At 37.0% G+C, this 17,906-nt stretch overlaps 2 protein-coding genes across 3 annotated transcripts; both read right to left on the bottom strand.

Annotated features, from left to right (window-relative positions):
• Window positions 1–676: 676 nt before the first annotated feature.
• Window positions 677–5,824, bottom strand: LOC111467862 (probable serine/threonine-protein kinase At1g54610). Of its 2 annotated transcripts, none has more exons than XM_023112936.1 (8): window positions 5,507–5,824; window positions 5,003–5,358; window positions 4,649–4,933; window positions 4,225–4,542; window positions 2,792–3,019; window positions 1,646–1,746; window positions 1,424–1,532; window positions 677–1,329 (listed from the first exon to the last, which is right to left on the bottom strand). In XM_023112936.1, exons 2-8 carry the CDS (start codon window positions 5,336–5,338, stop codon window positions 1,051–1,053), a joined length of 1,656 nt encoding a protein of 551 aa, XP_022968704.1. In that variant the 5' UTR covers window positions 5,339–5,358; window positions 5,507–5,824; the 3' UTR covers window positions 677–1,050. The 2 variants fall into 2 exon arrangements, with proteins under 2 accessions (XP_022968704.1, XP_022968703.1); XM_023112935.1 differs by having other exon boundaries at window positions 5,003–5,347; window positions 5,507–5,823.
• Window positions 5,825–9,499: 3,675 nt separating this feature from the next.
• On the bottom strand, window positions 9,500–12,087 carry LOC111467854 (pentatricopeptide repeat-containing protein At1g06140, mitochondrial-like). Its single transcript, XM_023112919.1, has 2 exons — window positions 9,839–12,087; window positions 9,500–9,798 (listed from the first exon to the last, which is right to left on the bottom strand). The coding sequence occupies exon 1, from the start codon at window positions 11,898–11,900 to the stop codon at window positions 9,855–9,857; it is 2,046 nt and encodes a 681-aa protein (XP_022968687.1). The 5' UTR covers window positions 11,901–12,087; the 3' UTR covers window positions 9,500–9,798; window positions 9,839–9,854.
• Between the last annotated feature and the right edge of the window lie 5,819 nt (window positions 12,088–17,906).

Genomic DNA, 17,906 nt, shown 5'->3' on the forward strand with positions numbered 1-17,906 from the left:
TATTTGTCCTCTTTAGACTCTCTTTTGGGCTTCTCCCTCACTTTCTCTTTTGGGCTCTCCCTCAAAATTTTTAAAATGCATATTTTGAACTTTACCTTTCGCAATTCTGCCTCAAAGTTTTTAAAACTTTAAAACTTGTCTGCTACCATTTGTAACCGTCCAATCGGCTTCTCGGCTTCTACCTCAAAGTTTTTAAATTAAGTTCTTAAAACTTGTCTGCTACCATTTGTAACCGCCCAATCTGCTTTTCGGCTTCTACCTCAAAGTTTTTTAAACTAAGTTTTTAAAACTTGTCTGCTACCATTTGTAACCGCCCAATCTGCTTTTCGACTTCTACCTCAAAGTTTTTTAAACTAAGTTCTTAAAACTTGTCTGCTACCATTTGTAACCGCCCAATCGGCTTCTGCCTCAAAGTTTTTAAAACTTGTATGCTACCATTTGTAACCGCCCAAACCAAAACACGTTTTCTACCATTTATGACCGTTCAAACCCACCACTAGCCGATATTGTTTTTCTTGACTTTCACATGCTTCACCTAAATTTTTTTAAAATGTATCTGCTAGGGAGAGATGTTTCGTTCTCCTCTCCAATCAACGTGGGATCTCATAATATATAGTTAGGAAATAGGAAATGTGATAAATATTATATAGTTAAATGGCAGAACCAATAAGCAGAGTATACAAAGGCCAAGAATGATATTTTTTTTACTCTATTGGTCACTATTCTGTAGAATGTCTCACTATAACTTCAACGAGGAAAATTGGGAATACAACAAATCAACATATACATAACTTTGTTAAATTTCTCATCACTTATAGAAGCAAATTTATCTATAAAGTTCCCGCACCCTTTTCGAGCGGAGAAATTTGGTTGACGCAGCTATGAATACCGAAAAATCGATGCCGCTCAACCTCTCAGATCTTACTTCATGATCTTCTAAGCTGAGAGTAAACCAGACTGGTTTTTGATTACCAATTTGGATGAACAATGGGAATCATTTGACGAGTGCTATCAGCAAACAGGCAGTAAAACCACAATCTTGTCAAAATTTTAGACCATGATTCTCTTGCCTTTACCTCCTACATGCTTCTTGTGTCTAGTAGGAGCATCAGTGCCAGAGCCAGGGACTAGTGGACCAGACCAGGCTTGGAGTGGCTCCTTAGAATAAGTGAAAAGCGTCGTCGAGCTGAATGGTATGTCGGAAGGAACACGGGATGGGTCGATATGACGCGAATGTCCTAGCGTATAGCCAAGCTCTCCATCCTGGTGTGGTGGGGGAAACTTTTCACTTTTGCTCTTTGCATTTGCATGTGTAATTATGCGTCTTCTCTGTTTCAAGATACAACAATTCATCAGCTTAATAAATCCAAGTGTCTAGCTGGTTTATGATCTTGATGAACTAAGCAAAGTGATTAATATTTACGTCGATATTAGTTTGTATTTCGGCGTTGGCTTCAGGAGCTGGAATAGCCCGAACACGTGTGCGTGTTTTTTTCGTTCCATCTCCCTGGGCTTTACTAGCTGCTCTTAATCTGCAGAATCATGCTCAACAAAATCACCAAATAACATCAACAAAGCAAGTTCACAGAAGAATAATAAAAACCAGACATATATTTAACAGAAATGGAAATTGAGACATTCGTACCTCCGAGCTTCATCATCTCGTCTCCTAGCATCCATCTCCTTACTGGGAGGATATTTTGGGAGGTCAGAAGGTTCGCAAGCTAAAGGTTCTGTCATGAAGAACTGTATTGCAATGGAAAAAGTTGGAAAGGCATACAAGAAATATGGCAAAACTCCCATTATAGATAGCAGTCACAGATAGTAAATATGTACACAACATATTTGGTTATGCATAAAATTGTATGAGTACAGCTTTAACCTTTTTTTGTGAAATCAATGATCCAAATAGCTCTAGAAGTATTTCGCAATACCCTAAAATAACTTTTGAAAGTATAATATTTGTTAAATCACCGATTAACCAAATGCTTGATGGGTATAGTTGTGAGATCCCACATCGATTGGAGAGGGGAACAAGGAAACCTCTCCCTAGCAGACGTGTTTTAAAAACCTTGAGGGGAAGCTCGAAAGGGAAAACCAAAAGAAGACAATATCTATTAGAAGTGGGCTTGAGCTGTGTGGATTGTGAGATACCACATCAATTGGAGAGCGAACCGAGTGCCAGCGAGAATGTTGGGCCCTGAAGGGGAGTGGATTGTGAGATCCCACATCGATTGGAGAGAGGAACGAGTGACTGCGACGACGCTAGCACTGAAGGGGGATGGATTGTGAGACCCCACATCCATTGGAGAGGGGAACGAGTGCCAGCGAGAATGGTGGGCCCCGAAAGGGGGTGGATTGTAAGATCTCACATTGGTTGTAAAGGGGAACGAAGCATTGTTTATAAGGGTGTGAAAACCTCTCCCTAGCAGATGCGTTTTAAAAACCTTGAGGGGAAGCCCGAAAGGGAAAGCCCAAATAGAACAATATTTGTTAGCGGTGGGCTTGAGCTATGACAATAATCCTCCCTTAAAAAACTTATAATAAAAGGAATTAATATGCGGTCTTAATGGCTAGAATAAAAGGACTCTTGTTCCCCCTGACAGAAAAGGACTTAATACGGCTGTTTTAATGAAACCAAACCAGAAGAGGCAGAGGAAGCAACATCATATGGTCTGATTCGTAGATATAGCGGGACGATTGATGTCGATAATAAACGAAACCACATCGTTTCAATCAGATTATCGAATGAAGTAAAAGTCATAACTGAAATGTATTCTGATAATCTCACCTCGTTATTTAATGCATCTGTTGCTTCCTTTCGTTCTACTGGATCAATTGCAAGAAGCGTTTCGATAAGGGGCAGTGAAGATGGCGGGAAATCTTTAAACGTCTCCTTTATACATCTTTTATAAGGTTCTCTGGGCTTAAATAAGGTTGAATTTGGAAGTTTTGCTCTTTTCCAGTATTCATCTGAAGGGGAGCCACAAAGCTTGTATATCTTGTGTAGTTGCTCTACCTGGGTGAGCAAAACAGTAATTAGAAGGTTACAAAAGTTACTTAAAATGCACATGCTGAAACCTATGTAACCGTAAAGTTATCAAATAAAACAATAACATAGCATTCAAAAAATATCGACCAATTAAGATGGAAGTCCGAGCTATGAAGTTAAACCAGTAATAGCCCAAGCCCACCGCTAACAGATATTGTCCTCTTTGGGATTTCTCTTTCGGAATTCCCCTTAAGGTTTTTAAAACGTGTCTGCTAGGGAGAGGTTTTCACACCATGATAAAGAGTGTTTCGTTCCTCTCTCTAACTGATGTGGGATCAAACATCCACCCCCTTCGGGGCCCAACGTCCTTGCTGGCACTCGTTCCTCTCTCCAATCGATGTAGGATCTCACAATCCACCCCCTTCGGGGCCCAACGTCCTCACTGGCACTCGTTCCCCTCTCCAATTGATGTGGGATCTCACAATCCACCCCCTTCAGGGTTCAGCGTCCTCGTTGGCACACCACCCGATGTCCACTCCCCTTCGAGGTACAACGTCCTCGCTGGCACACTATCCGGTGTCTACCCCTTTGGGGCTCAAGAGAGGTAGTAATTTAGTTTTAGGAAAGAAGCAGTAGTTCAAACAGAGAACATTTCCATACGTCAGATCTTTATACTATGACCTTTCATTCTTTAAATTCTGATTTATGCTAGATTTGAACATTTCATACATTCATTTATCTCAAGTGGGAGTGTCAATCAAAATAGAGCTGCTAATATATTTTGTTTTCCATCATGATTCTCCTACATTTGTGTGCTGACCCAAAGAGATCATAGTATGATGCATCCTGAGACACAATAACCATAAGAACACAAAACTACTGATAGGAAGTTTATAGTAAATGATTGCAGGCTAACTCTAGCCTCAATTATTAATATTTCATTCTTTAATCCTGACACAAATTGATTCCTATATTGACATGAAAGTCAGTGAGAGCAATTAAATGCACTAGAGAGAGCAAATTTACTAAGTCCGAACTATGAAGCTAAACTTGTAACAGCCAAAGTCCCCCGCTAGTAGATATTGTCCTCTTTAAGGTTTCCCCTTCGGGCTTCCCCTCAAGGTTTTTAAAACGCGTCTACTAAGGAGAGGTTTCCACACCCTTATAAAGAATGTTTCATTCTCCTCCCCAACCGATATGGGATCTCACAAAACCAGAAATAAAACAATTACCTCTGTACGACCAGGCATAATAGGCCTCCCAGCTAATAACTCAGCCAGTATACACCCAGCACTCCAGAGGTCCACACCAACTCCATAATCAGTTGCTCCAAGAAGAAGTTCAGGAGGTCGATACCATAACGTAACCACCCGACTAGTCATAGGGTGCTTGTGATTCGGATCAAAGATAGAAGCCAATCCAAAGTCAGCTATCTTAAGCACTCCCCCACTATCAATGAGAAGGTTAGATCCTTTAATGTCACGATGAAGCACCCGACGATTATGACAGTGTTCCAGTCCAGATAGCAGTTGTTGCACGAAACATTTAACCTATAAATAAGCATGTTTTCACAAAAAGAATTATTGATTTCCAGGAACAAACTGCACGACGTTCAGTTTAGATATGAAAACTGAAAGAAACAATACGCCAGCCAACCTGAGACTCCGTAAATTTGATCGATGGATTCGCAGCAAGACCAGCTAAATCATGCTCCATATACTCAAACACCAAGTATAAACTACAAGACATCCGTGATGTAACCAACCCCTCCAATTTCACAACATTGTTATGATTTAATCTCCTAAGAATGAGAATCTCTCTAGCCATAAATTGAACACTTTCAGGTTCGAGATTGTCGAATCGAACCTTCTTCAGTGCGACAATTTTACCTGTAATTATATCTTTAGCTTTATACACATTGCTATACGTTCCTTGTCCAATCTAACACCAAAACAATTATGTTAGAAGCATGTAAAGTCAGTGTAAAAAGTTACTTAGTTGATTGCCCACCTTATCAATCTTTTCAAATGTATCAGCCTTCCGAGGAATCCAACCATTGAGAGCCTCTCCACAAACTGCTGTGAGCCAAGAAGGCCATCCAGCAGCAACTTGCTCTCCCTGGGAATGGTTTGGCAAGTTCGTCGGCCTCGGAACCTTCCTCGACTTTCTCCGTTTAGCTTGTGGACGATCCGAACATCCATCAGCTTTCTGCTCCTCCTTGGTTACATTTACATGCTCCTCTACATTAGCACTCACATGTTCTACAGTAATTGGATTTCTCCTTTCCTTATCTACAGGGGATTCTGCATTTCTAGAAGACACCTCTCGGCTTACCAAACACCCCATTTCTTGATTCTAAGCGTCATCTCCCAACATAGATACCAACACAATAGACATAAATTGGCAAGTAAATCAGTAATTGAAAAACCCCCCAAACCCACAAATCTATCATACGATTATCAAAACCCAATACTCGAAACAAGAAATCAGTATCAGAAAACAATAGAAAAATACCTTGAACTAAGAAGCATGAGAATCCCATCAAAGAAAGCAATCGGCGGAAAGAAGAACAGGGAAATCAGAGATCAAACAAAAGGGGAATTGGGGAACAAATTGGGAAGGGAACTGATCTGGATTGGAGTGATGCATAAATGTGGATTGTTTGCGGTTGAGTGTCTTGATTGTTGTGGACTGTGTTGGGCTGTCTGCGAGTGAGTGGAAAGAGCCAATTGGAAGAGCGGAGATCTGCTTCAGCGTTTCTAAAAGTCGGCCTCAAATCCAAATCTGAATTCTCTCTCCGCCGTGAGACCTCAATCCCGAAAACGTGGCGGTTTTTTTTTTCTTTTTTCTTTTTTCTAACTATTTTACCATTTATTATTATTTTTATATATTTAATTTTTAAAATATAAAATACGTTTTTTTCTTTATTTCTTATTATTTCATAATTTATTATTATTTTTAAGAGCGTACATTTAACTCACAACCCAACGGTTCGGGTTGAGTTGGATTAACCTTTTAGGTTGGGTTCGGTTCATTTTTTTGAACCACAACGTTTTGTTTCGGGTTCATAGGATAAAACTCTCAGACTGACCCAAGCCAAATAAAAATATATAAAATATATTAAGAAGTTAATCGTAATGATAGGTTTGCTAGGTGTTATTTCGTCCTAACCCTAAATTCTAATATATTTATTATTTATTTGTTACAACATTATTATAACACAATCTATATATTTCTTTTATATTTATAATAGGTGGTAAATCTACTTCAATTAAAATATTTTTATAATATTATTTTATTTTTGTTATATATACGTATGTTTTAAATTAATCATTTTTATTATATTTTTAATTTTATGATATATCTTTATTTTTGTTATACATATATATTTTAAACTATTCATTTTTATTGTTTTTTATTTTATTTTTATTTTATATATGGTATGTTTTAAACTAATCATTTTTATTATTTTTTTAATTTCATCAGCTATCTTTATTTTTGTTATAATATATAGTATCTTTTAAACCATTCATTTTTATTGTTTTTTTAATTTCATGATCTATCTCTATATTTTTATTACTTTAACCAATTCTAAAAAAATGTCAATATTTTAGTTGTTTCTCGTTTTATGGCAATATTAAATAAGTTAATATGTTACCATTTTCACTTTGATTCTTGATTTTTTTTTTTTATATAATAATTATAAATTGATTTGTGAACTTTTAATTAACAAATTGTCGATATTTTAATTGTTTCTAATTTTATGACAATATTAAATAAGTTAATATGTTACCATTTTCAATCTGATTCTTGATTTTACTTTATATAATAATTATAGATTGATTTGTGAACTTTTAATTAATAAAATGTCGATATTTTAATTGTTTCTAGTTTTATGACAATATTAAATAAGTTAATATGTTACCATTTTATAATAATTATAGATTGATTTGTGAACTTTTAATTATCTTCTATTATCCGAATAATTATAAGGGTGGATAAATGAATTATTTTTATTTTTTTATATAATAATTATAAATTGATTTGTGAACTTTTCATTATCATTTATTTAACAATCGGACAACCCAACCCTCGGGTTGGGTTGTGAAAATTTTCGGGTTGAATTGGATTACCAATCCAACCAACTCAACCTTTTGGTTGGGTAAAAAAAAAATCTCTTATATGGAATTACTATCGATTCCCACTATAGATTCCCATTAACACCAAATTACCTTAATCTCAAGTATTTTATAAGCAAAATCGGTAACAATCTATGCCTAGGATTCCAACCATGATTCGAAATTCAGATTCGACACACGATGGTCCCAACATTCCCTGCAACAAGGTCATTCAACATTGAATTGGTTTAAGCTAAATACATTTATCTATAGAGTTCCTAGTAGTCTTGTTTCTAGGGATGCAAGGAAATGCTAGGTCATCCGATTTCAAATCTTGATCTGAATTTTGGGCCTAGATCATTACAAAACATCTAACCAAACGACTCCTATAATTAATTGTTCGACTTATGTACATGTTTGATTAGCGATTTTCTCAAATAATTTATACTTATCCTACCCTTTCAATGAAAACTCCTTTTTCTTGTTATCCAAAGACAAAGACTTTGAAGTGGGCGAACACCCAGTTTAGCGGGTGAACATGGCAGGCTTCAGCTCCGTGCACTTGCTGACACCTTTTGAAGCACTTTGAAGTGTATGTTTTAGTTTTTGAATAAGTCGTTCAGCCTCACAAGCCTAAGTCTTTATCTCGTAAACTTATTTCAATGTGAATCAAAATTCTTCATTCTTTTAGGGTTTGCACTAACAAGCGAAGGGGTACGTATCTGAGTCTATCTGGTGAGTCTATGTGTGCATGCATGGTCCGTGTGTAGGAAAATAGTATACTTCCAATTCTGCCCTGATTAGAAAAGTAGAGTCCAAGGGCCTGCCATGATGTTTTTATGAAAAGATATATCTACCATGATTGTTTGTGTTTGCATTTTCTAATCCCAACAGTATGCTACTTATCGGGTACTTTTAAACACTAAGTCATGTGATACTTCTTTTTGGTAAATGCAAAGCCACCCTTATACGAACAACGGCGCTGATGCGAAGAATAGTTGCATTTATATTTAAATGGTAGCATTTAGATTGGATCAGAGTGTTTTTGTTACTTTGAACTTATTGTTCTTTCATTGATGTTTACTTTTATTTGAAATAAAATTTACAAACGTTGAAGACCATGACATCGTTTATGAAATGTTTTAAATGATTTCTTTTCACGTATATTAAACATGTCATGCATACAATGATTTTTTTTTTCCACGTATATCAAACCTTGGGACACAGGGAGTAACATAAAAGAATTTTGGAAAATTTCAGGCTGAGCCAAGGTTGAAAACAATGTGGGTGTGTAAGACGTGTCACGGTCGTACTTTTTTCAACCGTGCAGTATCGTGATCTTGACACGCTCATAACCAGCCTAGAGGAGAACCCAAGGCATATACATTTTTTGCCCAGCTTTGTGGGTTTGTCGAACCTTAGACAAGATTTGTCTTCACCCACAGAACATAACTTGTGCGAAATCCAAGATTGTTTTGCCACACACGTCGCCTGCGCGTGCATGTTCAATCATCTACAACACAACCGACTTGCCTCTACACTAGACCAAGTTATTCGACTCGACCTCGCCTCTACTCAGGGCCAAGGTTTCTCATGTGCAACGTCGCATCTCAAATCATCTTGGTTCCCAATTAACATGGTTCATATGTTTTGACGTCATCCCAAGCCACGAGGTGTCATCGACCATCACAGCTCACTCGATCATGCTATCGAGAATAGACTCACGTGTCGTTCATAATATCGAGACATCCTGAACATCTATCCATCTGGATTCTATCGAGGCTTTGACCCTTTCGTGTCCATGTCATGTCATTTACAGACTTCGTATTAGATAGCGGGTGTATGATTCAACCTCTATCACATGGGTTGGGGCACAATACTAACACACCTATGTCGTTTAATATCGTCTGGTAGCTCTCTTAGCCATAGGGCCCAGGGGTGGTGGAGAGCTAACACCATGCCTCCCTTATAGTACATTTTGAGACATTTTCAATCCTTTTTTAGTAGATATTATTTTAGCGAGCAGTCATACGGCCCCGTGCAACGTCCATCGAATATCCAATTGACACCAAATTTTGTAAACTTTTATCTTTCATATAGACGAACTTAACTCCAGAGCTACATGACGAAACTTATATCGAAACCCCGACTTCTGAGGTTATGGCCCGAGGCCCTACCCAATCTTCTTTGAGCTTGTTTTCGACTCTCGTGTCGCCTCGTTCTCTCAAACCTTGCATATGTCTTAGTTTAGCTTGAATGCACACTCTTAGTATGTTTGATGATGCACCGTCCTCCTTAGTCAATGACTTCAATATAATGCAACATTAAGAAGAATCATCATTTATGCAATAAAGACGGGAGTGAGGCTTCATTTATTCTTAGTTGGCTACAAATATATGATAGATAATTAAAAAGTATTAGGTTTAACACTTTCTATTTACTACTTGTTTCCTTTTAACCAATAACTAAGTTTCTCTGTAATACTACTTAATTTAGGTTACATATCCAGAATCATTCAAACTTAACATATCGATCTTGGTTGTGGAGTGATTTGAATCTCAAACAAGTAATTTTTTTTTGAGATACAAGGAAATCCAAATCTTACTTTTCCTTGTAATGATTCCTTAATAGATTACCTCGAAACTGTTGTTGTTTGCAAGTCTCCTTTGTTAGGTTCCAAACCTGTATCTTCCTCGTAGTTAATCGGTTATTGTGCAACAACTTTGTCCAAACATGGCTGCAAACTAAATATTTACTTCAATTGAGCTATAACCTGGAATCTTTTTAAGCTCCTGCTCGGTCATGAGACTTCGGAGATTGTTTACCGTATCCCATCGACCTGCTTCGGCATATATATTCGACAAGCTAACGTAGACACTTGGATTTCTAGACTCCAACGAGAGTAATCTGTCAGCAATTTTTACACCCAACTCAATTTCCTTATGCAAAAGACACCCATTCAGCAGAGTTTCAAGTATGCCACTGGTTGGTCTGAAAGGCATATGATTGATCACTTCCTCAGCTTGCCAAAGGCGACCTGCTCGACTTAAAAGATCGACAAAGCAAGCATAAAGTTTATCAGTCGGTGTTACGTTATGAACTTTCTCCATATTTCGAAACAAAGATATCCCCTCCTCCACTAGGCCTGAATGGCTACAAGCAGATAGCAGAGAAACAAAGGTGCTCTCATTTGGCTGAAGTTCTTGATTAATTTGATGGTAGACAGACAGTGCTTTACGCCCGTGACCGTGCATTCCATAGGCCGAAATCATCGAGTTATATAATATCACATCCTTTGGCGTAAAACCATGGTTGAATACTTTCTCACCCGAGTCGATTTCGCTGCATTTTGCATACATGTCAATAAGGGCTGTCTTAGCGACAACATCCAATGCAAAATGAAATCGAATTAAGACAGCATGAACACTTCTCCCTTCACGCAACGAGCCGAGGAGTGTGCAACAATGAACTAAACTAACTAAGGTGAGAGCATTGAAAGTAACCCTCTCATTTTGCATTTGAGAAAATAGCTTTAAAGCATCTCTAGCTTGCCCATTCTGAGCCAGTCCCACAAGCATGGCAGTCCATGATACCACATTCTTAGTTTTCATTCTTTCAAAAACAGAATATGCATAGGCCAAGCATCCACATTTAGCATATAGATCAACAATTGCAGTAGACAAAATCAAATTCAAATCGAGTTCTCTTCGATAGACGCAACCATGAACAATCTTCCCGCCATCCAAATCAGCCGTGCGAGAACAAAGCTGGACAAGGCTAACAACAGTATTCGAATCGAAACCTCCTTCATTCGTAACCAACATATGGAAGAGATGTAAAGTTTCGACACGAAAACCATTTTGAACATAACCCGAAATCATAACATTCCAAGATACCAAATTCCTAGAGGGCATTGTATCGAAAATCCATCGAGCACTTACGACGTCACCTGTTTTACAATACATATCGATCAGTGAGGTAAGCACCCTTGTATCACTACTCATTCCAAATCCAAGAACATAGCTGTGAATACATTTTCCAAACTCTAAATTCCTCATCTCCCCACAGGATTGAACCAAGCTTGTCATGGTCACAGCACTAGGCTCAATTCTATTATAAAGCATATCAAGAAACAATTTATAGCCTTCACTAAACAAGCCTTCCTGCATGAACCCACCAATCATAACATTCCAACAAACAACATCTTTCTCAACCATTTCATGAAAAAAAATTCGTGCATTCATAATATCCCCAGCTTTCACCAAAAAATTCAAAATCGAACTTCCCAAAAACCGACCACCAGCTAACCCCTTACACAGAGCTAATCTAATCACTTCCATGCCCATTTCATAATCCAATAAGAACATGCACGCCTTAAGAGCAAAATTACAAGTATAGCTATCAAATTCGAAATGACATCGACCCATTAATTTAAACAGCTCGATGGTCTCATTATAACGCTGATTTTGAAGATACCCATTAACCATGGCATTGCAGAGAACAGTTTTTGGTTGAGGAATTTTATCAAACACCTTACGTGCATTCTCCAAAGAACCCAAGGTTGAGTACGCCGCAACAAGCTTTGCCACCAAACGCTGGTCTCCAGATATGGCGTTTGTGATAATGAACTGAGCGTGTATGGATTTGACCGAGAGAAGATCACGGGGAAATTCTTGGAGAAATGAGAAAAATGGTTGAGTATTGAATAGGGCATTTTTTGTGGAGGATGTTGAGGTGTTTGAAATGAAGGTTTTGAGAGGCAAACAGGGCAAGCGAAGGAATGGCGGCATCAAAAGAAAGGCATAATCATAGGTAAAGGATAGAGAAGAGAAAGTTCAGATTGGAGGATGAAAAAAAATACTGAACAAAGCTGGAGGAGGAGGGAATTAGAGAATTGAAATTTCAATTGATTTGGTCAAAAATCCCTTTTCACTTTTAAAATCCCCAGTTTCTCTCTCTTCAATCTCACACTCTCTCTCCTCTCTTCCTCCAATTTCATCTTCTTCCCCTCTCCGACAACCACACTACTGGCGGCGCACGACCGGACGGTTCCGCACTTTTGGGACTTTTAAGTTTACTGATATTTTTAGGTTCAACCATCTTTCTGCCGGTGAGAGTATTTGTAGCAGTGAGATATTCACCAGTGACACTCTGTTTATTAATAATTGGTTGCAATTAGTGGATGCATTGAAATTTTTTCTCTCCAAACCACATAAATATCTTGGTGTCTCTTTGTGTGATTCCAAATATCTTTGTGTTTCTTTGTGTAATTTTGTTCATTGATGTTGTGAGTACATTTGTTACGCTTTCGGCGCACAACAAGCCCAACAGTGGCGAACCTCAACGCGTGCAGGAGGCACTACACCGACGAATGGCTGCAAGCCACAGCTCCACAATCAATGGCACTAGGCCGACGAACTGACCACTTGAGGTCTCACATTAGTTAATTAGTAATAAATATTATCTCGGTTTTTTAAATGATTTAAAACAAAAAATTAAAATCGCTAAACTTTATGTTTCCAAGAAGAGAATAATAGTTGTGTTCTATCGATGTATGGAAACCATATTAATAGAATTTTATTTGTGAAACTCGAGGAAATACATCTCAAGTACACCAATTAGTAGGTATGAGAGGATTAATGTCCGATCCACAAGGACAAATGATTGATTTACCCATTCAAAGCAATTTACATGAGGGGCTGTCCTTAACGAAATATATAATTTCTTGCTACGGAGCGTGTAAAGGAGTTGTGGGTATTGTTGTACGAACATCGGATGTTGGATATCTTACATGCACACTTGTTGAAGTCGTTCAACACATTGTTGTACGTAGAACCGATTGTGGAACCATCCGAGGGATTTCAGTGAGTCTTGAAAATAAGATGATTCCGGAAAGAATTTTTATCCAAACATTAATTGGTCGTGGTTTTTTTTTTGGTCCTAGATCTCAAATTAATTAATTTTAATTAATTAATTCATGTTTTTATATAACAAACTACACTTATTTTAAATTTAATGATTTCAACCCTTTTTCAGTCGTTCGTTAATTTCCGTCAAAGATACTCAATGTGATGATGTAACGACAAGATTTACCTCATGATAGACCAATCAAAAGATGACACTTATAATTTTGGGAGAGTAACAAATGGTAGAGTTTTCAATTACTCTTAAATGGAAATAAAATTATTTGAATTATAAAAATAAATCGTTGCTATCTCCAACTTTCCTAATTCTTCCATCTAAATTTTTCTAAAGCCTCTATTGTTATCTTCAAAGGTTCCAATTTTATTCTCGAAAGAAAGATGTTTATTGTATTGTGAAGAAACAGTTGTGAGGGATCAAATTGTAAATCTAGTGGGTTCTTACAAAAATTCAGACACTTGTATCGGTTTGATTTTGAGTCGTGGAAAAAATTAAGTTTGCTCTTGAACTCGTAAAAAGAGCGGTGTAATGGTTGATCAAATTGTAGAACTAGTGTGTCCCTACAAAAATTCAGACACTTGTACCAGTTTGATCCTGAGTCGTAGAAAAGATTGAGTTTGCTCTTGGACTCGTAAAAAGAGTGGTGTAGCGGTTGAGCTCTAATCCGAGGAAAGAGTGAAGAAAGGTTTATTCAAATTACGAGTAGGTCGAGTTTGACCAAACTACTCTAAAACCAGAGTGTTATATTTTCTAACTTTTTCCTATTTAATTTCGAAACTGTTATTAAGATTTATGGCATGTTCTAAGTTTTTTTATATAATTGTTTATTGTTATTTTAATTATCTTATTGTATTTGTTTAAAAATAAATTTCATAATTAAAAAAATTTAATATGTTTAAATAATTTTAGCGTTAAAACCTATTCACCTCTCTAGTTCCTCTTATTACTTACCGAGTAGTATCCCACGTTTCTGTTCCTTCTATACATGTTTGTTTCTCTTCTTCCTCGGCTCTTCTTATATCATCACCCCTTTTGTTCCATTTTCTTCTGGCTTTTCTTGTGTATTATCCGAAATAGTCAATTCTGTATTTTTCCATATCCAAGGTCTAAAAGCGTTTTTATTATTTCGGGAATATCAAAAGAAGACAAAATATATTTGGCTTGTCTGTAAAAAAAAAAAAAAAAAAGATAAGAACGGACATTTGCTTGAAGGTGTTTGCAAATACCTGTTTTACGTTTTTGACAACGCATAGAGCCTTTAATTACGTCTCGACGAAAATCCAATAGTTGAGAATACCGTAACAAAACAATTTCATCTAATCGTCGTACCAATCCAACGATAACCCAGCTGTTATATATAAATATCTACTATATATATTTATACTAGATTTTTACTATAAATAGTTAGCAGACTATGACAACTATTCTTGATCCCGTCAATAAAGAATTTCATTTGAAATGACAATCAGCATCTTCACTGCACTATAACAATTAAGGCTTTGCACAACCTCAATGTTCAAACATAAATACATTTTGTCAACATGTTTGCTGGATTCTTTGCACCTTCTATCTTCTCCACATGATCATCTTCCACCAACCTGTGAGTGAAAGTGAAAGGGTATCGTCTTCTGTGTTTTGTTTTTGAATGATAGACTGGGTTCCTCACCAACTGTATGACACCCTGACTATCTTATAAAGAATCTTCTCGTGCTACTTCTTGCCCAATTCTTCTAGATAGTCTATCATCTATATCATCTTCTTTCCACGTACTCAGCCTCAGTAGATGAAAGAGCAATGCATTTCTAAAGCCTAGACATCCCACATCCATGACTTGCTCCCACTTGGTTGTATCCTCTAACTGTAGGACCTCATCAAAGGACTCTAGTTCCCCCTTCATCTTCACCAGTCAACAACAGATAGTGTAATGAAGGTATGTACCTATATGGTACTCTGATAGCTCTAGATGATCTTTTCAACACCTGTTATAAAATTTGGGTGGACAATAATGTAGAGTTATGATGTTTCATTAATGTATTTTAGGATTTTTTATTTACTTTAGGTTACATTTACACCGTGATTAATTACGGTCACAAAGTATGAATAATATAACTCTTGAAATGCCTAATGGAAGGTCAAGAATTTTATTTTGAGGCTATATAAATTCATGCATATTAACTTTGTAAGATAGACTTAGAAAATATAGTAAAAGGTGCCTTTGTGCTTTCCTTTAACCAATGACTAAGTTTATTTGCAATTCTATGTAGTTTAGGTTGAATGTAGAATCATTCAAGCTCAACATGATCAATCTTGCTTGTGGAGTGATTCAAATCTCAAACAAGTTTTCTTGTCTTGAGATATTTGATCAACAAGAATCATTCAAGCTAGACAAGATCGATCTTGCTTGAGTGATTTGAACCTCGAACAAATGTTCTTGCATTGAGATATTCGATCAACAAGATAATCAGAATCTTACTCCCCTTATAGTGATTTCCTTATCATTTGACATCAGATCTTTACCTTGGGTTGATTTCTTATCATTTGGTATTAGAGCTTTCCATTAAGCTGATTCCATATCACACTTGCTTAGTTGTCCCAGAACCTTTCTTCTTTTTATCATTGTACAAGACATTTTCATCAAAAGTCACGTCATAATGTCTCAGGATTCTCTTATTTTTTACATCCCAAAACTAGTACCCGAACATGTCAGAATCATAACCTATAAGGTAGCACTTCACAGGCTCAGCATCAAGCTTATCACTCTTCTTTGGATCAATACGAACATACGCAATATAGCCAAAAGTTCTCAAGTGAGAGTACTTGAGTTCTTTTCCTGTCCATACCTCTTATGACAACTTGAACCCCAAGGGTACTTACGACCCTCTATTGATTAAGTAGCCTGCTGTATTTACAACATCGACCAAAAATGTCTTTGATAATCTAGAATGAATCATCATACTCTTTGACCGCTCATTCAATGTTCTGTTCATTCTTTCAGCTGCACAAAATGCTTTGAATTCTGACTTATCGTACTCTTCTCCATTATCAGACCTCAGACATTTGATCTTCAGATTTTTAACTTTAGCTTTCCACTTCTGGAAGGCTGTGAACACATTTGACTTGTGTTTCAGGAAATAAATCCACACCTTCTTGCTCAAATCATCGATGAACCAACCGCCTTTCCACTTCTTCATAACTCCCTCACCCCCTCCACCACACTTGATTTACAAGGAACAAACGAAAGAAAGGGAGAGTGAGAAGGGAAAGAAAAAGGGAAGAGAGGGAAGGATCTCATAGCACAGTGGCGAGGGAAGGATAGAACGAACCTATACGACGGCCAGAAGGGGAAGAAGGATCACTGAAATACAAATGGACAAAGACACCATCTGGCAGCCAGGTGAAGAAGAATGACCCATGGGCCTCTAGCCAGCTCAGTTCCACAACTCCAACGACTTGAAACCAGTTTAAACAGCTCGGGTTTAGGACTTTGGTACCAAATCCCATGTTTTTTACCCTTTCGGAGCTGATAAGTGGAATTATTGGAGGAATTAGGTGAATGTTTCTAATATGGTGGAGTACCTCCATGTAGGTTGGTACGAACTTTGAGAGGCGAAGTCAAGACAATCTTGGAAAAAAGATAATCTTGTATGTTCACGTACATCGAGATACTTTCTTTTGATGACGAGTACGAACACATGAACTATGAGACTAAAATGATAATCATGCTTAGCATGGTGCACGATGGTCGTTGTTCCCTCTCGGTGTCCAGTTACATCCCAGAGGAGCTAGCTTGATAAGCAAGCTCGGGGTTGTGCAAGCTTTCCTGGTGGACCCATGCTCGCACGTGATGGTCATGCATAAAGAAAAACTACACATCCAACTTGCCCGGACCGAAAAGGTACCTAAGAGAAGACAATTTTAAATGATAGGTCTCATTCATTTTTCATGTGTTTGCATTCTCTCACCCTAATAGTGTGGTCACTTATTGAGTATTTTAGTTTGTGCTATTCTTATATTTCAGGTAGAGGCAAGCCACCCTTGTATGGTTAATTGTGGCGTTGCGTTGAAGACTATAGAACCTATGTTAGGATAGTTGCATTTATTTATGTAGACCTTCGGTTAAATTAGGACTTCGTTTTCAATCTTTTCTTGATTTATTTATATTTCACCTTGGTTATATTTATTGGGGAGTTGTCGTACATTGTAAATGGGAGATCCTTTGATCTTCCTTTAATTCCACTCGAGTGTCGGAAGCAGGTCGAAGAATATATTTTCTAATGGTTCCATGCCAACATTTTGGCTTATTCGACTTGGGTCTGATACGCTCGGATCCTTTCCTACGAGTTTAAACTCTTCGGAAGCGTTTAAGGTTAGTATGACTACCTTTTAGCTAGTTTAATTTATTTGGTAGCCTTTGGGTTAGATCACGATATCTTTTTTATTTGATTTGATTTATTTATATTTCACATTGATTATTTTTCATTGTTTTGTTTTAAGGTTTTAACCGGAACATTTAAGTCTATGACATCGTTTTATGAATTATTTTAAATGAATGTTTCCCCATAAAAAAGTCACATCATGCATGTGGTAGCGACTCTATTTTAGTAGGAAAAATAGGGTCGTTACTGTAACGACCCTAGTTTTCTACTTACTTAGAGTCGCTACCATATACATGATGTAATTTCTTTATGCAGAAACATTCAAATAAAATAACTTCATAAATCGACGCCATGCACTTATAAGTTTAAGGAAGGGTCCAATACAAAAAGAAATATTAAAATAAATAAAGGTAAATATAAAAATAACAATGCTCTATACTACCCTAAGATTTACGTAATTAAATGTTACGAAATTAAATGCAACTAAGCTATGGAGTT

The sequence above is a fragment of the Cucurbita maxima genome, unplaced genomic scaffold, assembly GCF_002738345.1.
Source record: "Cucurbita maxima cultivar Rimu unplaced genomic scaffold, Cmax_1.0 Cma_Scf00035, whole genome shotgun sequence".
Lineage (NCBI taxonomy): Eukaryota > Viridiplantae > Streptophyta > Magnoliopsida > Cucurbitales > Cucurbitaceae > Cucurbita > Cucurbita maxima.

Bases quoted from the DNA above. Each gene is read 5' to 3' on its own strand.
- LOC111467862 (XM_023112936.1), bottom strand. From the start codon at position 5,338: ATGGGGTGTTTGGTAAGCCGAGAGGTGTCTTCTAGAAATGCAGAATCC. The intron at 4,934-5,002 runs GTGGGCAATCAA...TTTTGGTGTTAG, and splicing joins CATTTGAAAAGATTGATAAG to ATTGGACAAGGAACGTATAG. The intron at 3,020-4,224 runs GTAATTGTTTTA...TTGCTCACCCAG, and splicing joins TTATGCCTGGTCGTACAGAG to GTAGAGCAACTACACAAGAT.
- LOC111467854 (XM_023112919.1), bottom strand. From the start codon at position 11,900: ATGCCGCCATTCCTTCGCTTGCCCTGTTTGCCTCTCAAAACCTTCATT.